Genomic DNA, 27,393 nt, shown 5'->3' with positions numbered 1-27,393 from the left:
CGATATGGGAGTGCATAGGTTGCGCTAATGTGTGAGGAACGGTGGTTTTGTTTTTGAAATGTCACCTATAGGAAGGATGTGCACCAACTTCCTCTCCCTGGTTGCACGACACACAAAGGCAGCATTCTGAAAGCAAAACTGATCCAAAAGGGGTCAAAATAGATTGCCAGCCTCAATACAGCTCTCCAAAGATCTTGCTTGAGAATTTAGGTTGGTACTTCAAAAGATTTTCTTGAGTATCTTTCTGTGTTCCTGTATGTATAAAGGCAGCCTCCTTGCTGTTGAATGTTGCTGCAAATTTACGAGCTTCAGTCTTGGGGACAGAAGAAAACAAGGAAGTTGCTTTCAGCTGGCTGCTGATTTGCTTCTTTTAAGCATCATGTCTGAAAAAAGTTGCTATGATTTGGATGCTGGAGGGGTTTTTAATATTTCCCCCCTAAAATGTCCACGGAGCATCCCCCCACCCCTTTGGGACAATTTCTGAGTCTTTTGTCTCTCTTTGCTTTTTCCCTAGCAGAAAAGAAAGGAGTGAGTCCACATTCCTCAGTGAAATCTGCAAAAGTAAGTGGTTTTGATCTAGTTCTCTGGGGTTTATAGTTAATAAAGAACTAACTCAGAAACTCCTATCGAACACTAGGGAAAAGGATAACAGTTAGAACTACGGGTAGAAATTGAGCCTTTGCCATAAAGTTCATCGGTTTTCTGATTTCAGTAATGAAAGTACAGCTCAGAGTATCATATTCTGCAAATGCCATTGGCTATAAATAAAATGTGACTGACTGAAAATATTCTGCAACCCCCCCCCCCATAAGTGATGTTATGGATGGTGTCTGCTCTTGTTTTGTGTCAAAGGGATGGCTCTCTCTGTCTAGGTTCTTGCATGGCCTTTTTGTTGATGCTGAACTATAGGAATCTCTTTATTTATTTCCCAATTTGAATGCTCAGAGTAGCATATGTGTGGTTCTCCCACTTGACCGTCACAGCTCTGTGAGGCTGGGTTGAGAGAGAACGAGTGGTGATTTGAACCCAGGTGTCTCCAGTCAAAATCTACCCACTGCACTTCACTGCCTCTCCAGTTGTTACTCTAGTTGTTAAGGATCCACCATCAGGGTAGTTTAAAAATGTCCTGAAGCCACACCTGTCTGCCAGGTCCAGCGCAGCTGAAAAGAACAGTTTGTAAAGTATCCGAATGTGGGAGTGGGAAGAAAGTTTTGAGAACTGGCTACAGAAGATTGCTGAGAAGCAAGCTTTGCTTTCTCTTCACCTGCTCAGCCTGGGCATTTCTAAATGGTGGTTCTTACAAAGTTCACAGTAAGTCTTCAGTACTTATCTAAAAATAAAAAAGTGGCCTTGTAAAAATGCTGCCCTGTAACTTCCCACTACTTAGGTTAGGGGAAGTGTGAAATACTTAGAACCTTACAGAGGAAACATCTCAAACTGAGCTTCCTGTGCTCAGATCACACATCTGGGCAGTCTGCAAAAAGCCAATTACTGTGTGTGGTGCCCAAGGTTGTAAGGCAGTAACTGCTCTGCACATTCCTGTTTAGGTTTTTGTGGGTGACAGAAATCGGTTTGGTTCTCATGTTAATGCAATTCTACCTAATTTGCACTTCCCAAAACAATGCATGAGCCAAAGCAGAACTATCCATTGAAATCCATTCTTCTCTGAATTTTTGATGCCACTCTCCAACCCAAAAAATATGTAGAGAGGTGTGCATTAGAGGAAAGTGTGCCTAAATGCATACATTAGCAAAAATAGCATATGAACATATGAGAGAAAATTATTTGCAATTTTTAAAAAAGGATGTTTGCAAACTGATGAGAAAATGTCCAGACTAAAGTTTCTAAAAATGAGAAACCAAGAGGAACCAAAGCTCCATCCATCTCTGCTACGGATATGCCAGCACCTTCCCATCCAGCTGCAGTGTTGAAGGAAGGCTTCCTAGATTTCTTTGGGAGCCTTGAAAACTGCAGTTGAAGGGACGTGTAAGACATGAATGTGTCTGTGTGCATCATGGTGTTTGCTGAGCTCTGAATTGGGAGCCTTGAACTCTGGATTCAGAGTTTAGACATGAGCGCATTCTCCTCTATATTTCTTCTTAGGACTTCCTTTTATGAGCATTTTTATATTGAGTTAAATCAGAACTGGAGGTTCCAAAAGGTGGCTGGTATTAATATCAAAAGGTTAAGAGAAAGTCGTTGTGTGGGTTACAGCATTATTGTAAAAAAAAGTAGATTTCATGTCTCCCCCTCCCGCATCTCCCTTGACCTATTTATATTATCTTTCATCAGGCATTTCAGCCTTTAATTTATACCAGATGGTCAATTTCCTCGTTCTTCTCAATTATTTTCTTATTGTCAAGTCCATTTTTAAAGTCCTTGCTTTCCCCAGGATTTATGCTTGTTTTGGTTTGTGAGCCTGGTGTGAAAGCCTTTCATCAGTTTTGCAGTGTTGCCCTCCCCCCCCCCCCCGCTGATTTGAATCCCTGAATAGTCAAAGGTTGTTCCCAGAAGAGCCCCATTTTACTGGAGGTAAATGTTTCAAAAGACACCTTGGGGTCTGGAGTCTTGTGTCATCAAAATAAGAAATCCATCAACACATTTGCTTCAGTTACATAGATATTATTGCCACCGCTTTAGAATTGCTCTCCCCTGGGAACAGCTTGCTCACCTGTATTTTTCTGCCATGGTTTCTAGGGGAAGTAAACCCAGCCTTCCTGTTTGTAAGGGGAAGGAAACCAAAGCAATGGAGCCAAGCTTCCTCAAAGCTTTCCCAGAGTTTCAAGTCAATCCATTCTCAGAAGAGGAGGACATTGCGCAAGGTATGTCGCCATAGAAAGTGTGACCAAATGTGCAAAACAGATTCATTAATTCAATATTATTTCTAGATTTCTAGACTTAATCCAGTCTGTTGTTGGATAGGTCGGTGTCTCCACCACCACTTGCCATTTCCAGCTTAGGAAATGCAAACGTACTTGATAAATTAACCTAACTGCGAAGATTATCTATCACAGCGTTAAGTCAAACAAATGTGGCATCATTTTTATGATGTGCTTTCCTTCTAGGAAGTGCCTCCTTGATCACCCTTCAAAAAAGATTATGTCACTTTGTATTCCCTTAATTATAATTTCAAATTTGTGATATTGACCATTTGCCTTCTGCTGTGCTGGTCCAAATTATTCACGGGTCCAAATTATTAGACTTTTTTGCTTGAATTGGCAATTTGGTGGTGAAATGGTGATGGTTGTTCTCAGGGCCTGGGTGAGTTAGGCTGTATAATTGTAACTGCTGTTTGTTTGTATCTCTTTTAGGAGAAAAGAGGAAATACATAAAGCCAACTTCTCGAAATGACCCGAAACTAGAAGCTCTACAAACAGTAATGCACTTTCTCCTTATTTTAGTTAGCTTATGGTTTTTTAACAACCGCATTTTCAAAGATAAAATTCCAAGTTGACAAACAGTATACTTGAGGAATATTTTGTTGGGCGGGATGGTCCTTCTTCTTAACTGAACTCACTTGGGGGCTGGGGGGGGGGAGCAATAGGGCTCCATCTGCCCTATACCTTCTAAACAGCCATGGCCAAGGAAGCCTGGGAAGAGAAGTTTGCTAAGGGTGCTGAGTTGCTGGAGAGCCTCATTTCCTTCACAGAACTACAATTCCCAGAGTTTCCTGGGAAGAAGGATTGACTGTTTACCACTCTGGGAATTTCAGTTCTGGAAGGGGAATGGGCTCTCCTAACAACAGTGTTAAAGTGACCCATCAGGCCTTAATCTGAAGTTGAGCATTTCATGTCGCCACTCCCATCCTGTGAAACCCTCTTCCAGCAGAGACACGGCAGGCATCTTCTCTTTTGACTTTCAGACATCTTTTCAAGACAGACCTATGGGGTTGTTAAAAATATTCACGAACAGCCTTAGCTGGTCATTTTATTGATTGTTCTGTACCACTTTCAATGGTTCATAAAGCTTTCATATTGCTGTATGCCACTCTGATATTTTATGAGAGAGCAGTATAGAAATACCAAGAGACTGCGATCTACTCACAGAGTTAAAAACTGGCAATGATTTACCCCATTTTGCGGGGTTCAGTTCAGACGTCCACTAATCTACTGGTAGATCATGATCTAGCTCAGGGGTCTGCAACCTTTAAGACAAAAAGAGCCACTTGGACCCATTTCCGAAGGAAAAAAACCTGGGAGCCGCAAAACCGGGAAGGTGACGTCGGGACGGTGCGTGACTGATGCACACACCGCCCCCATGCGACGTCACAGCCAGTATAGCACCCGCCACAGTAGGAAGTGTCGGGGCGCACAATGCGCCTCCTCCCCTCGCTAGTATTTGCCCCGGAGCCGCGGCAAAGGTGTAAAAGAGCCACATGCGGCTCCGGAGCCGCGGGTTGCAGACCCCTGATCTAGCTGTTGGACGTGCCTGAAATAGTCCATCTCTCTCTCTCTCTCTCTCTCTCTCTCTCTCCCCCTCTCCCTCTCCCTCTCCCTCCCCCTCTCTCCCTCTCATTCCCCAAGCACATGTGGAGTGCAGGTGGTAAGGAGCACTTGCTAGGAAAACTATGGGCTCCTGGGCAGAAAATGATGCTTGGGAACCATGGGAGCTGTCAGGGCCGACCCACACACGAGACAAGGTGAGGCGGCCGTCTCAGGCAGCAGAATCCACAGGGGCAACTGATCCCAATGTTCCCCCCTTGTTCCTGATGCAGATGTTCACTCACCCTTCTTCCCTGGTGGGGAGCAGGGCATCATTTTGTAGTTCATCTCAGGGACCGAAATGTCTTGGGATGGTCCTGGGAGTTGTAGTTTTCTCTGCCTCACAATTTGGTTTAGGAGGCAGAAGACGCTACAGACCCCAAACTCCCTGACAAGAAATGGCACCCCTGTCCCTAGCAAGCCTCATCCTTGCATGTAACCATCTTTGCTTTCTTAAAAATAAGGGTTCTTTCTTTCTTTCTTTCTTTCTTTCTTTCTTTCTTTCTTTCTTTCGCTTGGGAAGAGAGAACTGGCAGCCCAGAGCTGCTTCAACCATTTTTTAAGCTTTCATGAAAACACTCGAGGATTATTAAAGTATTCTGCAGAAAAGCTTGAGACCCCCCCACCCCCCTGGGTGTCAAAGCCAGCTGAGAGGAAGCTTCTGTTCAGTTTCTGTTAATTGGTTCTCGTGGGAAACTTGCAGATTCTAGCTTCACCAATTAACTCAAGCTGGTGTCAATTTACTCTTGGCAGAAAGCCCAGGTCTGCTTGACCTAGAAACTACTTACTCTGATTGGTTAACGAGCAGCACTCAACTCTGTTATCAAGGGATTGCTAGCTCAGTTTGATGTGAGGTGTGTTAGGAGTTAGAAGTGCTGTGTATGGTTATGAGAGAGAGAGAGAAAGAAAGAGAGGATTTATTTTGCTTTTATTTGTATGCAGAAACTCTGCTGGTTTTATTTTTCCTTTTAATAAATCCTGTAAATAGTTATTCTGAGTCTAGCTGACTAGTCATTACTGCCGCAACTAGCTTCCTCGCTGTGCAGGAAAACTCTGCTACGTTTGGGCTAAAGCCAGTAGGGCTATGCCTGACACTCCAAAGTTCCATGAGGTTATGGGCATTGTGCTGCCAGCCTGAGTTGTGGTGGTGTCAGCATCAACGGTGTTGGTTCCAGTAGTTCCAGAAGTTGTTGTTCCTGTTGGTGCAGCAGATGGACACTGGCTGGTTCCTGACTGTGGTGAGCTGGTGACGCAGTGGACGCAAGGACAACAGCTGCAGTGTGTGAGTGCTGGGTGCTGTGGTTCCTGTTTTCTCTCTCGGTGGTCGTGAGTAGCTGGTTCCGGGTTCCAGGGACATCGCTCTCAAGATGGCCTCACAACCAGTTCAGATGGCTTTTGAGCGTCTGAATGACTCCAATTACTTGCTGTGGTCGGAACGCATGCAGGCAGTGCTACAGAGGGATCGTCTCTGGCAAGTGGTGAGTAAGTTTCCTGCGAAGCCTGATGATGAAGACCTCGATAAAGACCAAAGAGCAAGGGCCACAATTGTCTTGGGGCTGGAAGATTCCCAGTTGCCGTATGTGAGGGGAATCAAGACAGCTAGAGGTGTGTGGCAAGCACTTAAAGAACTCCATGTGCGTGAGACAGCGGTTTCCAAGCTGTTCATTCGCAAGGCATTGTACAAGGCAATGTTACAGCCTGGGGTTACAATGCAGGAACACCTACACAGTTTACAGTTAAAGTTTGCTGCGCTACAGGAAAGAGACTGTGCATTAGACCAGCAGGAGAAGGTGGCTATTATTTTGAGTTCTCTCCCGGAAAGCTGGGATAATTTAGTTTTGTCTCTAGAAGGCATACAGGAGCGTGATTTATCAGTCAGTTACGTTACTGGGCGTTTGATTGAAGAATGGCAGAAGAGGCAAGAAAGGTCGTTGGCTGCAGAGACTTCTACTGGCGGGCGGTTTGGAAGGAGTTCTCATGCCGTGCCAGAGGTGAAGCAAAAGCAGCGTACTGGTGAGGAGTCAGCGTTTGCTGTTAGGCGTTGTTTCCGATGTGGGTCTTCAGCGCATCTAAAACGACAATGTCCGGAGTTGGTCAAGTCTCAGTTGCCGGTGCAGGAGCAGAGACGAGATCAGCAGCAGCAGCAGCAGCGTAAAAAGAAATTCTTCAAACGAAAACAGTCGGCTCAGCTGGTGACCGGCGAGGTCAAGATTGCTGATGAGAAACAAGCGGTCTGGGTGGTCGATTCGGGAGCATCTCGCCACATCGTGAACTCAGATGAATTATTTGTTTCCAAGAACTCAGCACAGCGCAGCCAGGTGGCTCTAGCAGACGGAAGTACTTCCGAAGTGATTTCGGGGGGTGCAGTTTATGTTTCTTGTCTTCGTGAATGCCTGCAAAATGTACTTTGTGTGCCTTCATTAAGGAGCAATCTGATGTCTGTAGATTGTTTGCTAAAAGCTGGGTTTAAAGTGTATTTTGAAGGAGACAGTTGCATTATTAAGAAGGCTGGTGAGACTTTAGGCACTGCTAAGTCAGAGGGAGGCTTGTTTTGGCTTAAAGCAGGATCTCAAGTTGCAGCAGTAGTCAGTAAATCTCAGCCTGCAGTGAGTAACAAAGCTATACATGACAACTGTGTGCACTTATTGCATAGGAAAATGGGGCATGCTTGCTGGAAAAGTGTACTAAAAATGTCTGAATTGGCTGATGGGGGTAATTTAAAGAGTTGTAACAAGTACCTTGATTGTAATGTTTGTAAAAAGGTTAAAACCCACAGAGTCTCTTACCCCAGAAGTGACAGAGTTAGTGAGTCACCGCTACAGCTGGTTCACATGGACGTAATTGGTCCATTTGCTGTAAGCAGGGGTGGAGCGCGCTTTTCACTAACAATTGTGGATGACGCCACGCGTTACTCCTGGGTTTTTCCCATGAAAAATAAGGGTGACGTGTTCACTAAGTTTAAAGGCTGGGTGGCATCTGTGGAAAGATTTCTGTCCATTAAACTCAGAAGGATTCAGACAGACAGAGGTGGCGAATTTATGTCAAATGCCTTTAAAGATTGGTTACAAAAGCGTGGCATTGGGCATAGAAAAACGAACGTTTTTTCCCCAGAGGAGAATGGTGTTGCAGAGCGAAAAAACAGATCTTTACAGGATATGATGTTTGCCATGCTTGATGATGCTGATTTGCCCATGTTTTATTGGGGGGAGAGCATGCTCACCGCGTGTTATCTCCAAAATAGGCTCTTTCATCAAACAATAGGTACAACCCCGTACTTTAAATTGTTTCAGAAAAAACCCAAAATTGACCATTTGCATGTGTTTGGATCAAAAGCCTGGGTATTAATTCCGAAACAAATGAGAAAGAAGGGAGATCCTAAGACCAAACAGCTAGTGTTTGTGGGTTACCAGGAGCTGGGAAAAGGTTTCCGCTTTGCTGAAGGGACAAATGGCATTGTGATCTCCAGGAATGCCAGTTTTTGTGAACATAGTGGCTGGGAGAGACTACATGCCAATACTGAGGTTTGGTTTGAACCTTCCCAGGAGCTTCATGACTCTGAAAGTAGACACAGAGAATCAGAGTCTGAGGGGGAGGAAAGTTCAGATAAGAGCTCTCAAGAAAGTGGAGTTAGCCAAAGACCAGTTGCTAAGCAACAAAAGAGAGGTCGTAGTTCTGAGGAGGAAAGTGGGTCAGAAGAAAAATTTTCTCCCAGAAGATCTAAAAGACAAAACAAAGGAGTGCCTCCAGTGCGTTTTTCTCCAGATACTGCAAATGTGTTTAGTGTAATTGCAGAGCCCAAGAGTTTTCAGGAGGTGTTAAAGTTACCAAAAGAGGAGGCAGAGCGCTGGAAACAGGCAATGGAGGAAGAGATGTCCTCTCTGAATGAGCACAAGGTTTTTACACCAGTAGCAGCGCCTGAGGGGGCAAAGATTGTAGGCTGCAGGTGGGTGTACAAACTTAAACCTCTGGTGACAGGAGAGTACAAATACAAAGCTCGTTTAGTCGCTCAAGGATATTCTCAGAGGCCTGGAAAAGATTATGACGAGACTTAGGCCCGGTTAGGACATATCTAGGGTTGGAAGTGTGCTGGGCCCAAGATGGCAGCTGCCTAATTAGTCAGCAGAACAAAGTTAAACAACTACTGACTACATACAGGATGCAGGATTGCAAAGGGGCAGCGGTGCCTATGGATCCAGGTTTCATAAAAACACTTCATACAGATGAGAGTCCTGAATTTGAACATCCTGATGTATATCACTCTGTAATTGGAAGTTTATTGTATCTAGCACAGTGGTCCAGACCTGATATTAGCTACGCAGTAGGCATATTAAGTAGATTGGTCTCAAAACCCACACTAAATGCCTGGAAAGGGGTAAAACAAGTTATGAGGTACCTCAAACAGACAATTGGCTATATGTTACAATTAAATTCTTCAGAGGATGAAATGTTGAGTTGCTACTGTGATAGTGACTGGGGAAATTTGCCGGATAGAAAATCTGTCACAGGACTAGTCATAATGGTCGGTGGAGCTTTAATCAGCTGGCGGTCACGCAAGCAAGACGTTGTAAGTGTGTCATCAACGGAATCAGAGTATGCCGCATTGAGTGAATTGTGTAACGAGGTGATTTATTTCAAGCATTTGTTGGCAGATTTAAATGTAAATTGTGGAGAACCAGTACAAGTTTACATTGATAATCAGGCTTGTATAACCTTAAGCAAAACAGAGGGCTTCAAATCGCGTTCCAAACATATCTCTGTAAAATACCAAAATGTACGTTGCTGTGTACAAGACAATGTAATCACCTGTACTTATGTATCAAGTGAAGAAAATGTAGCAGATGTATTAACTAAACCATTGGCAAAGATAAAGAACAAGCGAATGTGCAAAGGTTTAGGTTTGCTGGAAAAATAATCTCCTACATAGGTGTATTTGGAGTTAATTGTTCAGCAGAATCTGTGAGGGGGTGTTCAGTTTCTGTTAATTGGTTCTCGTGGGAAACTTGCAGATTCTAGCTTCACCAATTAACTCAAGCTGGTGTCAATTTACTCTTGGCAGAAAGCCCAGGTCTGCTTGACCTAGAAACTACTTACTCTGATTGGTTAACGAGCAGCACTCAACTCTGTTATCAAGGGATTGCTAGCTCAGTTTGATGTGAGGTGTGTTAGGAGTTAGAAGTGCTGTGTATGGTTATGAGAGAGAGAGAGAAAGAAAGAGAGGATTTATTTTGCTTTTATTTGTATGCAGAAACTCTGCTGGTTTTATTTTTCCTTTTAATAAATCCTGTAAATAGTTATTCTGAGTCTAGCTGACTAGTCATTACTGCCGCAACTAGCTTCCTCGCTGTGCAGGAAAACTCTGCTACGTTTGGGCTAAAGCCAGTAGGGCTATGCCTGACACTCCAAAGTTCCATGAGCTTCTTCTTACTACAGACTGCCAGTAGCTTAGCTCTCCCACATACAGAAAATATCTCCCCCTCCAACACTAAAGAAGATTCTCGCTTAGCCCTTTTACTGATGTGTCCATTTTCAGCGTGCAGAGAGACTGCTTGTTTAGAGGAGCATTCAGTAATGTGAGCTTCATTCTCTGCCACTGGTTTTCTGGCTAAATATGGACTAGACTAGGCCTTGTATGGACTAGAGCCAGTGTGGTGTAGTGGTTAAGAGCGGTAGTCTCGTATTCTGGTGAACCGGGTTTGCGTCTCCGCTCCTCCACCTGCAGCTGCTGGGTGACCTTGGGCCAGTCACACTTCTCTGAAGTCTCTCAGCCCCACTCACCTTGTTGTGGGGGAGGAAGGGAAAGGAGAATGTGAGCCGCTTTGAGACTCCTTCGGGTAGTGATAAAGCGGGATATCAAATCCAAACTCCTCCTTGCTCTCTGCAAGATGCTGGTGTGACGTTTCAGCAATTCGGGAATAATATGCCAGCAGGATAGCTCACTTGGTACAGCATGAAACTCTTAATGCCAGGGTTGTGGGTTCGAGCCCCATGTTGGATCAAAAGATTCCTGCCTTGCAGGGGGTTGGACTAGATAACTCTTGTGGTCCCTTCCAACTCTACAATTCTATGATTCTATGAACTTTTTTGGTTAAAAATATATACTGGAATGAATTAAAATGTTAAAATATCTTTTATTTCTGCACTTCAGATACTTATATGCTGCTTAATATTCAGAATTTCCAAGCAGTGTACAAAAGCATGCCACTCTTGTCAAGTGCATGAAATTTAACCAGAAACACACATATATGCTAAATTTAGGGCTCTTCCATTTTACTTTTGCATTACAGTAACAACCAATTACAGAATTAGGATACTTTGGCACAGATTGTTGAAGTAAATCTGATTTCTATCTTTTTTTTTAAAAAAAAGAAGAAGTGAGAAAATACCCAAATGCTGTTATTCAAGACAACATTTCCCCCCACAGTTCTTTATGGATTGGATTAACACGACTCTCAAGCATGAACACATTGTGGTGAAAAGCCTTGAGCAAGACATGTATGATGGATTGATACTTCATCATCTCATAGGTAAGCCATTTTTGTTTTAAATGTGGGCATTTGGAAATACCTGTATTGTGGAATAAATCTCATCACAGAGTGACCTCCTATAATTAATATTTATTACCAGCTCTTTTTCTTAGCTTACATGCAGATCAACCAGATAACTGAAATATTCTGAAGCCTGAATGGCATGTTTCTTCTCCCACACTCTCTCTGATAATTTAGTTTTCTATGTATTGGCTTTCTTGCAATTTGTTCCTGCCACAACTTAGTGTATCCTTGAAACACTTGCACACAGAATCAAAATCATCCTGTGCAGAAATAGCATCCATGCACACATGATGGTAGCATGTTGTTCTTGTGTGACCATCATGAGCAGATATCATGGGAGCCTGACAGGAAGGGAGCAGCAAAAGAAAATAATTTTGAAGAATATAGAATGAAGAAAGAGAAGAAGGCCTTGCCAACGGCAGGATTTTATGCAGACGGGGAAAAGCAGAGACAAAGACTAACCCTCGAAAAGGACAAAACATAAGCACTGCTAGCCTTCAGTGACTGATAATTCATACGGCTTTGTGGTTCCTGCCACAGGTCCTTTATTTGCTGTTACCTTTTCTTTGTGTGTGTTTAGAGTTAGGGCAGGGGAGAAATGTGGCTAATTTGCACTTCTTGAACCAAAGAACAGCTATCCTTCAACATTCAGACTGCTTCAAATTTTGCAGTACACAAAACTGTGCATGCATATATTAGTGAAAATAACTTGCAAAATGCATTGTTGGATAAATTGCTTGAAAAATTGTGTCGATCTGGCAAAAATGCATATAAAAATAGGTATTTGGATAAATGTGGAATCATAGAAATCTAACAATACAGTATTTACAGTCCAGACCCCTGAGTGTTCTATAAGATACACAAAGGGATCTTTTGTCAATGACCTTTCACTTTCATTTCAACGGTTGCTCTGAATGCCCTAAGTGAATGAAGGACACACATCTATTAGCTGTTAGGCTTTTCTACAGCTTTTCAGGCACAAAATGGCTCTGGAAGAGGCTCACACCACTTAAAATCCAGTACACAATGCTGGGGGTTGGTGTTGTGTGAATTAAAATAAGACACTTTTGTGCCAGGGCTTCCTGGAGGAATTAGAATACCCTGCAATAAATTGCTGAACCGGAAGTCAGACTATATTCTCCATCTTTTTTTCTTGTCTCCTTTTCACCTCCTAGAGCAACTTGGATCCCTCAGTCTGGAAGTAGAGGAAATTGCATTGACAGAGAAGAAACAAAGGCTTAAACTTGAAATTATTCTGAAATCTGTGAACCAGTGTTTACAGCTAGAAGAAAGCAAACTGAAATGGAGTGTAGACTGTATGTACAAATGCAAAACACAAACCGGATACTGAATAATAATGTATCTCCTTCCTTTTTCTTATCTTGGGAACCTAGTGGTGTAAATGAAGAAGATCCTCTAGACTGGAAGTAAAAGAACCAAGTACCTCCCCAAAAAGTTGTAACTCCTGACAAACTAAGGGCTAGGTTTCTTATAACATTTGCAGGAGAAACACAAAGGCACCTACCCACAAAAATATAGCAGCATAAAAGTAATATTTTATATAAAAACCAGTCACCAACACCCTAGTCTTCCCAAGAAACAACCCCAGGTCTGGACTATACAGATGAAAACAGCATTGATTCCCAATTGCTGGAGTCCCCAGGTGCTAAGTGCAAGTTTAGCCTTGCAGCAGATATTTCCTCCCAGATAAATGAGTGGTGAGCATTAATTGCTGTGGAGGAAAGTTAGTGCTGCACTTGGAGACAAGATGGAGTGTGGGTGGAAAGCGACTTTCCATCTCTGCCTCTCTGTGGCCTGGCCCTTGCTGATAAGGCGTGCATTTTCTACTGCTCCCAAGGGTCCTCCAGACACACTTCTGTCATAAGGATGACCATTTTGCTAACTAAAACAACAAGGGTTCCATTGGTGAGGGATTCTGAGGAACAGAGACTCAGGGCCAGCCTAAGCGTGCATTTGTTAAGGACATATTGGCCCACTGGGCTATAAAGCCCCCTCCTCACTTCTTCCAGGCCCCACACTGGCGCCACCAGGAGCTACATACCCCCACAGCTTTAGAAAGAGTACCATTGTACCGAAATCTGCTAGCATTTAAACCATTTCCAGATATGGTTTATTTATACGGTATTTCCAAATATTAATTGGTTTACACTTCATCCGTTTGCCTCGTCCTCTTATTTTAGCCATCTTCAGGAAGGACTTGCTGTCCACGTTGCATCTTCTGGTGGCCATCGCTGGCCACTTTCAACCAGAGCTCGCTATACCTCCGAACGTTAAGGTGGATGTAATAAACGTAGAGGTAACGGAACAATTTTCCCTTTCTTTCTGCTCTCTACTGAGCTTGTTAAGATTGTCTTTGCACCCTGAGTGAGGCAAGCATGCTGCAGTTAGAGAAACTGCTTGCGATGGTTGTGGGAGCAGGCACAGGAGCCAAGCATCGCCCCAGTTTTCATCCACACGCCGACCTCAGAGAGGTGCTGTGGGGTAGGGATGGGGGGGATTTGGAGACAGTGCTTTCGCTTGCACTGTGGCAACCATGTCACCATTCTGCAGCATAGTGTTCAGAGTGGTACCACCACGATTTGGTGAAGAAGGCATGGGACCAGGATTGGTTTCATAGGTCCACACTTCTATTTCTCACTTGCCTAGCTGTAGAGTGGCTGGGGAAACCCAGCCAGATGGGCTGGGTATAAAGAATAAATTATTATAAATTATTATTATTACAGAATCAGCAGCCCACGTGACAGGCTGCACGGCAGTGGGCAGTGCCTGGGAGACCCTGTGTCTTCCATCTCAGCTCCATCAGAAGTGCCATGGACCCTAGTACAAGGTGGATTGCAAACAAATATCCTCTCAGGGCTGTTTCTAGAACTCTGATTAATATTAGGAATATTAAAAACATGGATGCAAAATGTCAAATTCAAATGTTGAAAACAAAATGTCAAATTCAAATCCTCAAATCCTTAACGTGAATTTTTATAACAAAATTCAGTTACGTTGGACTTGGCAGTTAGTTGGTGCTAAGTCTTATAAGCCAACCGAAGCCCTATTTATTCACCCAGACTTTGGGCTATGTCTGTGATGATGCACTTTATAAATAGTTGTTTGACTGTGTTTGTGCTCTCCCCTTTTAACTGTGCTCTATTGCTTACTGGTTGTATGACTTGGTTGTGTTTTATTGATATAGTATCTGCTTTAGAATTATTTGTATAATGAAAAGCAACTAACAAAAAGAAATGGATAATCTTATGATTCTCTTGACATTTTATTATTAGATGTGAATATTATAAGCTGTCCACTCTGAAGCAGTACCACATACTAAATACCATTACATATAATGCCATATCTGTTAAATGTTAAATACCATTGCATACCAGCAATTACATTAAATTAAACATTGCATGCTGACTATCAAATACTGTCAAATGTTCACTGTCAAGTAACTAATTCTGAAATCAAATAATTGATGTTGAGATATCAAATGTTCACTGCATATATAGTAAATATACTGAGATAATATGCAATGAGTAATTGACATCAAAATTTGCACTAATTCCTCATTTTATCTCACTGTTAATAAGCTCATGTGTAATGCTAAGCTAAACTATGGCTCCGAGCTAACGTACAGGCTCCCAGAGAAGAGAAGAGTGGGACACGGGTGGCGCTGTGGGTAAAACCTCAGCACCTAGGACTTGCCGATCGCATGGTCGGCGGTTTGAATCCCCGTGGCGGGGTGCGCTCCCGTCATTCGGTCCCAGCGCCTGCCAACCTAGCAGTTCGAAAGCACCCCTGGGTGCAAGTAGATAAATAGGGACCGCTTACCAGCGGGAAGGTAAACGGCGTTCCGTGTGCTGCGCTGGCTCGCCAGATGCAGCTTCGTCACGCTGGCCACGTGACCCGGAAGTGTCTGTGGACAGCGCTGGCTCCCGGCCTCTAGAGTGAGATGAGCGCACAACCCTAGAGAGTCTGGCAAGACTGGCCCGTACGGGCAGGGGTACCTTTACCTTTTTAATGCTAAGCTAAACTATGGCTCCGAGCTAACGTACAGGCTCCCAGAGAAAAGACTGTGGCCCCTTTGCTTCTTCCTGGTCTTTCTTCTGCTAGTTTGGCTTAATGTGTTGTCCAAGCCCAAGCTCAGGGTTTCGCTGTCTCCAGACAAACTTTGTCCTGTGGTTTACAGCTGTTGCTTTGTCTGGATTACATACTAAACCAAACCATAACTTAACTCAGTACAGTACTGCAGCAGAATGAATGGGGAGGAGCAAATTGGCTGTGATTTCCTATGTGTGAATGAGGACTATTTACTACTAACTTTCCAGTACTTGATCCAACCTTTTCCCCAGACAGGGACTCAAAGTGGCTTACAGATAAAAGAGAAACAGTTAAAAACATTTTTTTTTCAAACCATTAAAAAGCAATTAAGCACTAACTTGTATAAATACTCAAACAAACCATATATCCTATAGGAATTCTATTGGCAGAAAACGTGTGAAGTTGCACTGCCAAAGTATGCAGAGCAGGGAGAGTATTGGGCAGAGCTTTATGAGCAGAAGCAAAACCAGGATTCTCCACTCCATGTTTGCTCATGCCATTACAAGGGGCATGTTTGTGTTTGCAGTGCCAGGAGCAAGATCCCCAGCCACGGCTCCCACTTTATTAATTTCACTTATTTATTTATTAAAACACACATTTTGCCTTTCTGCCTTGCAAACCCTCAAGACAAAAGCATCTCAGAACCCATAGCTAGGAATGGGGAGTGGCAGGGGGAGAGTTGCTGAGGGAAAGCTTATGGCATTTCTCCTTTTGGCAGAAAACACAAGGTTGGGATTGTGTTTTTGTTTTTGTTGAGGATGCTCTGTTTGACCCCAGAATGTGTAGATTTTGCCTAAGATTTTGGTATAATTAAGATGCAATCCTATACCTGGTTACCTGGCAGTAACCTGGTCAGTCTTTCTTCTGTGTAGAAATGCCCAAGATTTCACAATAAAGAAATCTTGCACAGCACATTCCTGAGGTATATTGTTCCCCTTTCCTTCTTTTTTTGCAGTTAGTAGTTGATACCTTCTTTTTGCATCCTTTCTTTCTATTACATAGCATACAGCGAACGGATTTAAGACAGAAGATTCAGTCGAGTACATCACCGGGAAGAGGTAAAAGACAAAATTTGCCTTGAACTCTGAATGGAGAAGTAGAAAGATGGAAATTACATTTGTCTCTACTTACGTGTCAGTTTTATTGTGCAAATAAAAGTTAACAAAGAGTAGGAAATGTATTGTGTTTGGTACTGGTTTCTGTAAATCCTACAGAGTTCTTTATTTAGGTGGTTTTGGAAATGAGTGCCAATTCATCCCTTATTTGCTGGCTCCTCGGCTCCTGATTATGACACCAGGCAACATCTTGCCACTTTCCGCCTTGGTTTCAAACATGAGAAATACCATTTGCCTTCTATGGCTTTGTCCTTACCAATATCTTTTATAATCTGTTATGTTAGACAATTTCTAATATGAGAAACTATGCTTATAAGATAAACCTTTATTGAATTTTGAGCCAGAGACTCAGGTAACAGCTACATTTTATATTTCAGTCTCTTATGTCATAGTGACAAATTCTAGAAAGGCAGGCATGCGAATCTGTTGCCACAAAATAACCGAGGTTGGAGTGCTGTGCAATTTTATGTCCAAGTAAATATGTGTCGGCTTCTGCCCCATGAGGCTTGTCGCAGCCCAGAGATAAACTATTCAACCTGAGATATTGTGGGCTGCAACCACCTATTACTTCAGATGCCTATTTGCTTGTTTTCTAACTCATCTTTCCTTTTGTTGGGTATTTAGGGAACCTGACGAAAGTTCTTCACGTAAGTTACAGAACTAAGGACTTATTCCATTGTGTCTCCACCATGATCTGTTTTGAAAAGCTCTGTGGCAGTTATTGTTCTCTGCAAAAAGCCTCATGTCTTCATCATCAATGGCAATCTCCTGATGAAGATCCACCATTGTTTTACTAAACTTCTATGCATAGCAGCAGAAAATAATTGTTCTGAGGTTAGGTATGAGCTGGAAAGTCACCTAGGGCTGTTGAGACTTACAACGTTATAATTGTAGCTGTGCCCATGTAATTCAGATGAGATTGAATAAATTGCCCACGTACTCTTATACTGCCTACTATACTATGATAGCTGAAAAGAACTAATTCAACCTTTATTAAGGAAACTAACTACCTAGCCGCTCACAGGAAATACCTTGTTGCTGACAAAAGACTCGAATGAATATTGATTTTAGACTCTGGATCTCAGACTTTAGCTGATGGAGTATTCCTTTTAATGTTAAGAATGTTAAGAAATATATGACATTTCCGTTTTTGTCTGCCGCTTCTGCCCCTGGGTGCTGATGTAGTTAAATGTGTTATTATCGTTCTTTCTGTTGTCTTTGACTTTGACTGTAATACATATGGATTGATTGGACTTTCAACTCCCCCCAGTCCCAGCCACCATGGCCATAGTCGGGGGGGGGGTGATGGGAGTTCAGCAACATCTAGGGAGGCCCCCTCATAGATTTGATGCTTTATTGAACAAACATACAGAAAGACAGGTTCCTGTTCCAGGGAATTTCCAGTCTAAGGGTGCAATCCTAAGAAGTTAAAAGTCAATCTCATTGAGATCAAAACAGCTTTCTCCCAGAGAAATGGGTATAGGATTGCAACCCACATTTCTGTAGTACAGAATGACAGCATTGGGAGGAAAAGGCAATTGAGAGGATGGGATGGCGCATAGACCCACAAGCCCACAAAGAAGCCATATGCAGAGCACTCCACCTCCATCCTCCTTTGTTATTGGGCTAAGATATGGGCCATTATGACCTGCATTGCAAAACATAATACAGAAAAACTCTCATGTGGTGAAATATATTGAAAATAATCAATTTGGTACTTTACTCTAGAAGCTGAAATCTTTGATGAATTAATGGCACATGCTCCAGAGAAAGTGGATGCAGTGAAAGAGGTAAAACAAACACCCTCAGGTTTTTGTTTTGTTTTCCCCCAGACAATTTATAATGTGATATATAACCAAGAAACAGTGATTTGATGCCATGCTCTGTTCCTTTAGGTATTTTTGAAGTTTGTCAACAGACATGTTGGGAAGTTAGGACTAAGTGTGAAAGACATTGATTCTCAGGTAAATATATTCTACTCATGATCCTATGTTGCATTTAATTTATGAACTGCTTTATGGTGTTTGCCCTCATATCAACCCTTGGAGGCCTATCACTAAGCATTTCCCTTTACAGATGGGAAACACAGGTGGGGGCTGCAACTTGATGAAGGCCACATAATAAGTCAGTGTGGAGCACATGAACACTGTGTAGCTGCATCCTTCATGGGCAGGACTGTCGGAACCGGGGATGAAAAGCCAGCTGGCTTGGCTCCAGCTGAAGCGTCTCCCTTCTCAGCCTTGCCGCTGCGGAGACCCATCAGTAACACTCCTCCGACATGTGTCTGCAACTCAAGCTGCTGTGCATGCAAGAGCACACATTACTCAGCAGAGTGTAAACACAGCAGATCAGGCTCGAGGCGTGGATACTGTACTAAACTACGCATTTATTCTACATAAATTAGGACAAAGAAAAACATGGCCTCTCTCCTTGTCGTTCTTCTTAGAGAGAGAGAAAACAAAAGCAATGCAGAGCGGAACTTCTGCTCATGGGATTCCAGCAATCTGTGCTGGAATGTAAACAGACATGTGACATAACAATCCCACATATCTGCAGCAAAGGGTGGAATGGAATTCCCAACAAGGACTACTTCAAATGATGGGAAATCAAGTTTAAGCACCTGCCTCACGTGGTTAAAAAGATAATTTATAGAGAGTAAGCACCCTAAGTGAGGGCTTCCTTGATTTCATTCTTCATTTCAATATCTCAGATGCTTGCAGGAACCCCATTTTTAAAATTTATTCCTTCCAGTAGCACCTTAAAGACCAACTAAGTTAGTTCTTGGTATGAGCTTTCGTGTGCATGCACACTTCTTCAGATACACTGAAACAGAAGTTGCCAGATCCTTCTATATAGTGAGAAGGTGGGGAGGGGTATTACTCAGAAGGGTGGTGGGAATGGGAGATTGGCAGATAGCTGAGATGAGCCTGTTGACGACTCTTAACGACTGTAATAGGTCTTATAGGAAGAGTCGTCAACAGGCTCATCTCAGCTATCTGCCAATCTCCCATTCCCACCACCCTTCTGAGTAATACTGTGATGGCCTGGGATTCCGATTCAGAGGATGAAACAGAGGAATCCCAGCCTGCACAAGAGTCCCCGCCTCCAGGGCCGGCTGAACTGGGGCAAGGCCTAGATGCTGAAGAACCTGCACCTGTGGCAGTGCATCAGGAGCTGGCCCCAGGTGAAACCCTTCTGGCCCCAGAGAGGCTTGACGACTCAGTGGCCACAGGTGAGCCTCCTCCAGGGCCCAGTAACCCTTCGGCCTCTCCTGATCTGCAGAGGCTTAGGGCAGAGAGGCGAAGGGAACTGGTTGCCCCCAGGAGGAGTGCTCGCCTTAAGGCCAGAGGAGGCGGGGCTCCTGGGGGCCGGGACCGCCCCTGGCCTTAGAAGAGGATAAAAGCCCAGTCAGCCCGGCCCCAGGTTGCGGGAGCAACGTCGTTGTTGGCTTCGGACCTTCCTGTGTTCCTGATCCCTGCTCGGCCTCCTGTTCCTGAATATCCGGTACTCCTGTTCCCTGCTCGGCTTCCTGTTCCTGACTATCCGGTACTCCTGTTCTCTGCTCGGCCTCCTGTTCCCGACCATCCGGTGTTCCTGTTCCCTGCACAGCCTCCAGTTCCAGCGTACCTGTCCCCTGCCCGGCTCTCTGCCTCGGACCTTGCCCCTCTTCGTGTGGACTCTGCTACACCCAAGGTACCTTACCCCCGGGACCAGCACAAATACCCCTCCCCACCTTCTCACTATATAGAAGGATCTGGCAACTTCTGTTTCAGTGTATCTGAAGAAGTGTGCATGCACACGAAAGCTCATACCAAGAACTAACTTAGTTGGTCTTTAAGGTGCTACTGGAAGGAATTTTTTTATTTAAAATTTATGTATGCCATCATTATTTCTTCCTTCTATCAGGGAGCTCTGGCTATGCACATAGTTTCCTTCTCCTATTTTATCATTTCCATGAGCCAGTGAAGTAGTTAAGTTCCAAGACAGTGACTGAAAGGGTCACTGAGTGAGCTTTGGGGCTGAATGGGGATTTGAACCCGCACCTCCCTGGTCCTAGTCTAACCACTACACCACATTGGTGCACATCTAAGTTTTTTTTTATTGCTTGCATAGAAATTAAATGGATTAATTAGATATACATGTGTTTGGAAGCATGTGTATCATACATTCATATTCATCGGACTCGGGATTTGCTACAGCTTCCCACCAAATGTACATATGATGGCAAACCCAGGTTCACTTTGGTCGAACATGTGCAGTGGCCCAGCATCTGCTGCCAAGGGGGGACTTCTCCTTTATAGAATTGCAGAGTTGGAAGGGACCACAAGAGTCATCTAGTCCAACTCCCTGCAGTGCAGGAATCTTTTACCCAATGTGGGGCTCGAACCCACAGCCCTGAGATTAAGAGTCTCATGCTCTACCGACTGAGACTTGAATTTCTTCTTGCCAGATGCAAGTCCAGCTTCCTGCTCTCTGCTAACACACATTAGTACCCTGGAAAGTGAAGTGATGCAAAAGTTTTTCATATATCCCACCTACAAAGAATTTTTAATTCTTGGCATAAGATCAGCACTAAGAGAAATCCTTATCTGGATTTTGTCTTTTGTCAAAATAATAAGCAACTTTAAAACTTGATCTATATAGCTGACATGATTCTTTCATTCAAATGGCACTGGAATCTAGTCAGAGATAAATGACTTACCTGTCACACTAATAACCTATGAACTGGACCTAAAGTGCTGATATTTGGATTCAGACTGTAACATACAGATGTGGGTGATATATAACATATAGTATTGTAGCACTTCAATAAGTTTTTGCGTGACTGTTTTGTGCTGCTGCACACAGAAGCTTTGGTAAGCTTTGGGGGGCAAATATGAAGAAGCTTTTGTCCTGCAGGAAAGTTCTTTAAGTCATGGAGGTCTTGTGGATTACAAAACTGACCCTGCGATCATTTTAATAATCTGTTCATTCCCCCCCAGTTTGCAGATGGGGTTATTTTACTCTTGCTAATTGGGCAGCTTCAGGGCTATTTCGTGAATCTGGGAGATTTTTTCCTGAAACCAAGTTCCCCTGCAGAAATGGTAAGTTATTCTTTATGCACCCAATTGTGGGTACAGGGCATTTGGAGGCCCAACTATAAACTATAATAGGTGGGACACACAGTTTCCCCACATTATTTCCAAGCTTTTTAGGTGCCCCATGCAAAGGGAATAAACCGGCCTGTAGCAGATCCCACCGTTGTGTCACCAAAGTGAAGTGGATCCCACCTCTCTGGCTACCAACTGTGGCAGAACCCACCAACTTATGTACTACATGTAACCTCCACAGTTTATCTTCGTGGTTTTTGTGTGGTGGTAAACTTAGATCCTTGGAGACTCAAGCAGAAGTTGAAAAAATAAGACATATTAGTTTTAAAGAACGAAGTTAATAAAACAAAGGATGTGTCAGAATGTTCTTTCAGGAACATTAATCTAGTGGATGATACAGGCTTCTAAACAAGGTAATAAATGCACAGCTTCTTTTAAATGTCAGCTGCTTTAATTCAGTTTTTACTCCTCAGATGTTACAGGTTTCTAGACAAAAGTTTACTTCCACTTATTTCACTTCAGTTCCTAAACTTAGTTGTTGTGTAGGTGTTACAGATTAATACAGTCGTGCCCCGCAAGACGAATGCCTCGCAAGACAGAAAACCCGCTAGACGAAAGGGTTTTCCGTTTTGGAGGTGCTTCGCAAAACAAATTTCCTATGGGCTTGCTTCGCAAGACGAAAATGTCTTGCGAGTTCCTGCGGGTCCCCCCCCCTTTTCCCAAGCCACTAAGCCGCTTAACAGCTGATCCGCTAAGCCGCTTATCAGCTGATCCGCTAAGCCACTAAGCCGCTTATCAGCTGATCCGCTAAGCCCGCTAATAGCGCTAATCCGCTAATGGGCTTGCTTCGCAAGACGAAAAAACCGCAAGACGAAGAGACTCGCCGAATGGATTCTTTTCGTCTTGTGAGGCACCACTGTACTTTGGTTCTTAAACAAGGAGGTGGTTCTTTCTGTCCGTTTCCCAGCCTTTGACCAGTCATACTCCTGAGATACCTCTGGCAGCCTAACAGACCCAGGGGATCCCCACGCACCCCTTTTTTCCTGGTTTGGGAGTCTTCTCTTTCTGGAAGATCTCTCCCCTCCTGACTGGAAAGAGACCCAAGGAGACAGTATCCTCACAGCTTCTCCTTCTCCTGGCTCCAACTCAGTCTGAATGCTCTCCCAAGACACTCAACAGTCTTCCTGTCTAAGCTCAGAGACTACTTTCTCTAGCTGTAGATAATTTCCCCAGGGTAGATGTTACACACGCAGACTAGGACCAACTCTTTCTCTCTCCCTCCTGCTCTCTCTTAAACCATCTCCCCATCAGAATCCTTTCTCTGAAACGGCTCCTTTTATTCTCCCTCCCAAAGTTCTGGCTCCACCCACCTTTGTCTATCTGTCTAGGTAGCCAATCAGAGAGAGGCTCCAGCCCTCTGGTGGAATTCTGAGGCACTGCGTCACCAGACTCTGGTCTGGCTCAGCTGTCCGTCACATAGCCCTCTTGGCGTGGTGTGCATTTTGGCGTTCACCTGACTTTGCCATGTTGGACACAGTGATCGAAGATATCTCTCTCCTCTGCGCCTTTCTCGTGGGGGCATTCTCAGTCTGCCTGCTTCCTCCCACTCTGCCCATCCTACAGGCAGAGGCTGCATGGGGGAGGCTGCCTGTGTGATCTGTTTTTTCTGCGCAATGTCTTCGCGCGGCTCCATTTGTGCATGGGTGGCACAATGTTACACAGGAGGAGCGCAAGGTGCGATGTTTCGCTAATGTTAAAGGCGCAGAGGGGGAATATTACTTCAATCGCTGCGCTCCTCCTGAGTAACGTTGCACTGCCCCTGCACAAATGGAGCTGCGCAAAGACACCACATGGCAAAAACAGACTGCCTACAGCCTCCCTCCCAGCTGTAGGGCAGGCAGAGTGGGAGGAGGCAAGCAGAATACTGTATGGCGGCTCCGTGGGGAAGGCGAAAAGTGCTAAAAGTAATTGGAAAAAAAGCTTCACCACTCCCCCCCAAAACAAGCTCAACTCTGCCCCCCCCAAAGCTCAGTGATTGCTGGCGAGGGAACAGCTGATAGGTGGCCTGTTAGACGGGTGGGGCTGTTAGCCTCTGGGCAATCCTTTCCCCAAAAAATTTCAACAAGTCAGGGCAATTTTCCCCCATTTTCTTTTTTGGGGGTCCCCAAAAATAGGGGGCATCCTATACATGGGGGCGTCCAATACACAGAAAAATACGGTAATATGTTGTTGTTTTCCATTGGTGATAATTTTTCCAGAATTGACACCACCTTTTCTTTTGTTGACCCTTCTCAGGTACACAATGCAAGCCTTGCAGTAGACTTGCTAATGGATGGAGGCCTTCTGGATGTACCTATCAACCCTGAAGGTTAGTCATTGTACAAGAAGGGGTGCGTTTACACTTCATGTTTCCATATCACCTTAGGAGCACTTCTCAGATGTCTGTATACATTCCAGCACTAGCTGTTGCAGCACAAGAACGGATGTTTTGACTTCCACTGTTCTGTTTTGTTATTGCTTTTGTTCCCTTCTCTTTGAGAGCAAGAAGGAGAGGAGACATGTTTCTTTTGTTCTGAACTGTCAATAATAAAGTAGCTTTAGTGCCCCCACCTCGGGCCTGGCTTCTGCTGATGATTTGTTTACTCTGCTAATGTGTGCCTACTGTTGGAAGACGTGGGTCATGGAGTCCTGTCGGGAAGGAGACAGATGATTATTCCGGACATCACGCAGGAGGGAGAACCGGGCAGACACGCATAATGGTGATTGGCTGGATGCTCACCCTCCGGATGGGACGAAATCCCAGCCGTCACCTCTGTTCCTGAGCTTTGGGTTTGTGGTAGCTGCCTTGGTTCTCCCATTTCATTCTAGGGAATGCAAATTCAATGTGTTATATGGGCTGTTCCTCTTCAGCTCAAGGATGTATAATTTACCCATTCTACTTTTGTCTGCCTTATGTTTTCACAGATCTTGTGAACCGAGATATGAAGACCACGTTGCTCGTCTTGTACTGCCTGTTTTCCAAATACAAGACCAAAGAGGCATGAAGTACAGAAATCAAAAGGCCTATGCCATATTTGCTAGTGAATAGTCTACTTTTCAGTGCCAATAATTGTTTGATGCTTTGCATCTACGTACAACTGATACATACTGTATGCGTAGATGAGAATATGTTTCAGTAACCTAAACTTGGTGGATGCTGTCATTTACTGGTAATTCTTAAGGTTTTAAGAGGGTCAGCAGGAAATGGCAGGTAAGACTTGAAAGAAAGCAGCATGGCATTTGAACATCTACTGAACGCAGTTTGTATTCTTGTTGGCATCCGTCTGTCTTGAGAGACAATGGAGTGTGCCTCTGGGAGGGAAGTTAAACCGTTGTGTTTGCAGCACCAAAGTCACCTCTCTGAGGCACAAGCCTGGGCCATGTGTCTGGAGGTCCTGGGCTGCCCAGATGACAAGAGCACCCTGTTGTGGTCCAAAGGAAAGCAAAGCAATATGTTTGGCACCAGCTTGGCTGCAGGAGTTGCTGAGAGGGGACGTACAAGACACCATCCAACAGTCTTAGGGATGCTACTCTGGATTTGTGTAGGGTTTACTCCTTGGTCTTTTCTTCCTATGAAGATATCCTGCAAGACTGCAAAGGTTTAGAATCAGAGTTTTCCTTCTCCTAGAAGGGCTACCTTCCAGGTTGACAAGCTCCACCTGCACCTCACTTCCGTCTACAGCTTGTGCAGAAACCACATTCTTGACCATTGGATTCACTATTGGTCTCACCTGCTCAATCTGCTGGAGCCTGTCTCCACATGCAGGAAAAGTCGCTAGCTCATCAAAGGTTTGAAATCCAGTGGCTACCCTCACCTGGTTTAGCTGGCCAGTTGAAGCTGTTCCTGAGGTGTGGCCACTGTCATATGTTGACAGCTTCTAGGAGTGCATGGTGGAGACCAAAGGTGGACAAACAACTGCAGAAGGAGTACGACATATCTACCCCACAGAGGTACTACCCCTCCCCTAACATCCCCATATGCCCCAATGCACTTTGTAGTCTTTGACATTTAGTTATGCACATAATATTTTCCCCTGTGCACATTTTAAAATCTTCAGAATTACCAGTAAATGCCTGTATTCACTGTTCAGTAATATGTGCGTTTTTGTTGATGCCAGTATTATAGCCGCACCAATTCTGATGTCCTTAATAAGATTCAGATTTGTATAGCTATAGAGTTCTTAGATGATGTGCAATCTCAAGGCCATAGCTTTTCCTCCAAATTTAATTATTTCCCCATAATTTCTCCCAAGATGTCTGCATGTATATCAATAAAAAGTTTCTGGTGCACACAGAGGATTTCAGAGAAGAAAATTATTCAAAGGGGAGCTTTTCAGTACAACCAAAAATGTTTATGAAAAATGGTGAATAGTTTCAGTGCTTTTGTTTTTGCCTGTCATGTTTCTCCCTAAGTATTGTGAATCAAGATATGAAGATGACATTGCAGGTTTTGAACTGCTTGTTTTACAAATACAAAACTATAAAAAGCAGAAATCAAATAACCGTATTATGTTTTATTTAACTTTTTAAATATATTTATTGAGTACTCTTTACGGCAGGGGTGGTAAATCTGTGGCCCTCCAGATGTTGTTGGATTCTGGCTCCCTTTGGCCCCACTTGCCATGATCAGTGGGCAGGGCTGATGGGAGTTGTACTACACTAACATCTGGAAGACTACTAAATATAAAATCTTAATCTCTTCCAACCTCACAAATGATCTTACCAGAAAGGGACTTCTTGAGAGGTGAATTAGTATCCCTCTCAAGAGTTCTAGGAATTTTGCAAAACCTGAATTAATGGGTCCCAATTCTGAGCCACACTTCTTGGGCCTACACTTGATTACATTGATTCCCATTGTGTGATTGCCATTCTGCAGAATTTCTTGTTGCGCATTATCCTAGGGTCAAGAGATCAGCTAAAGAATTGTCTTAATTTATTGGCTTTGCTTATATTCATAAGAAAAACTAAATTCTTTTTAGTAATACCTGAAGGATAAGTGGGTGCTGTGCAGAGACAGCCAGAGATGCTCACCAACGACAAACTCACTGAATGCCCAGCTGTGGCTTACTTAGCATAATGGCTAATAAAGACTTCTGGTATCCCAGATAATGCAGCAGTGACATGAAAAGCAATTTGTGCAGGAACTGCCTTTTCAGTGAATGAAAATAAAAAGAATTAACAAATAGAACAAATGTAGAACCAAATGTTTCTCAATGTTTTTGTGGTCCATTTTAAGCATGAGAAAGTAATGTATGTACAGAAGTGGTTTGCGGAAGGGGCAGAACAGAGCGTCTATTTTTGCATGCAGGAAGTTCCAAGTTCAATCCTTGGCATCTCCAGGCAGGGCTGGGAATGTCTCTTGTCTGAAACCCAGGAGAGCTACTGTCAATCAGTGAAGACAAATACTGAGATAGAGGGAATGCAGGTGGCGCTGTGAGCTAAACCACTGAGCCTAGGGCTTGCCGATCAGAAGGTCTGCAGTTTGAATCCCCTTAACGGGGTGAGCTAGCTCCTGTTGCTCTGTCCCAGCTCCTGCCAACCTAGCAGTTCGAAAGCACACCAGTGCAAGTACAGTGGTACCTTGGGTTAAGAACTTAATTTGTTCCAGAGGTCCGTTCTTAACCTGAAACTGTTCTTTTTTTTAAAAAAAATTATTTATCAAATTTTTCAAAAATAACAATAAAGGAAAAACATTCCATCCAAAATTTACATCCAGTTCTAGTCTTTATACTTTTAGACTTCCCTCAGCCTGTCTGGAAATTTTCCATATTATCACAATTATTCACATTTCTTCCATCTATATTGGTTTTTTTTTAACCATATTAGTCTTAACAAATATTATAAAACAATATTTCTCTCCATTATTATCTCCATTATTATCACAGAGCTTCTTGAAAACCTACAAGCGTTAATTGTCCTTCACATATATTTTTAATATACTCTGTAAATTTATTCCAGTCCTCGGAAAATCTTAGGTCTCGGCGGTTCCGAATTCTCCCCGTTAATTTAT

General features: G+C 43.6%; 1 protein-coding gene across 8 annotated transcripts; it reads left to right on the top strand.

The window, feature by feature from the left end:
* Window positions 1-26,575, top strand: PARVG (parvin gamma). 8 transcript variants are annotated; one of them, XM_083503556.1, is made up of 14 exons: window positions 6-210; window positions 518-561; window positions 2,729-2,822; window positions 3,312-3,376; window positions 10,903-11,005; window positions 12,205-12,345; window positions 13,231-13,346; window positions 16,142-16,197; window positions 16,879-16,901; window positions 17,983-18,044; window positions 18,150-18,218; window positions 21,237-21,338; window positions 23,640-23,712; window positions 24,309-26,575. In XM_083503556.1, exons 3-14 carry the CDS (start codon window positions 2,747-2,749, stop codon window positions 24,386-24,388), a joined length of 966 nt encoding a protein of 321 aa, XP_083359682.1. In that variant the 5' UTR covers window positions 6-210; window positions 518-561; window positions 2,729-2,746; the 3' UTR covers window positions 24,389-26,575. The 8 variants fall into 8 exon arrangements, with proteins under 8 accessions (XP_083359685.1, XP_083359684.1, XP_083359683.1 ...); XM_083503555.1 differs by having other exon boundaries at window positions 515-561; XM_083503554.1 differs by having other exon boundaries at window positions 8-210; window positions 2,698-2,822.
* The last annotated feature ends 818 nt before the right edge of the window (window positions 26,576-27,393 follow it).

Source organism: Podarcis liolepis (genome assembly GCF_965112155.1).
Source record: "Podarcis liolepis genome assembly, chromosome: 5".
NCBI lineage: Eukaryota > Metazoa > Chordata > Lepidosauria > Squamata > Lacertidae > Podarcis > Podarcis liolepis.
The sequence above is the reverse complement of the archived record's forward strand: the minus strand, read 5'-3'. Positions and strand labels throughout refer to the sequence as shown.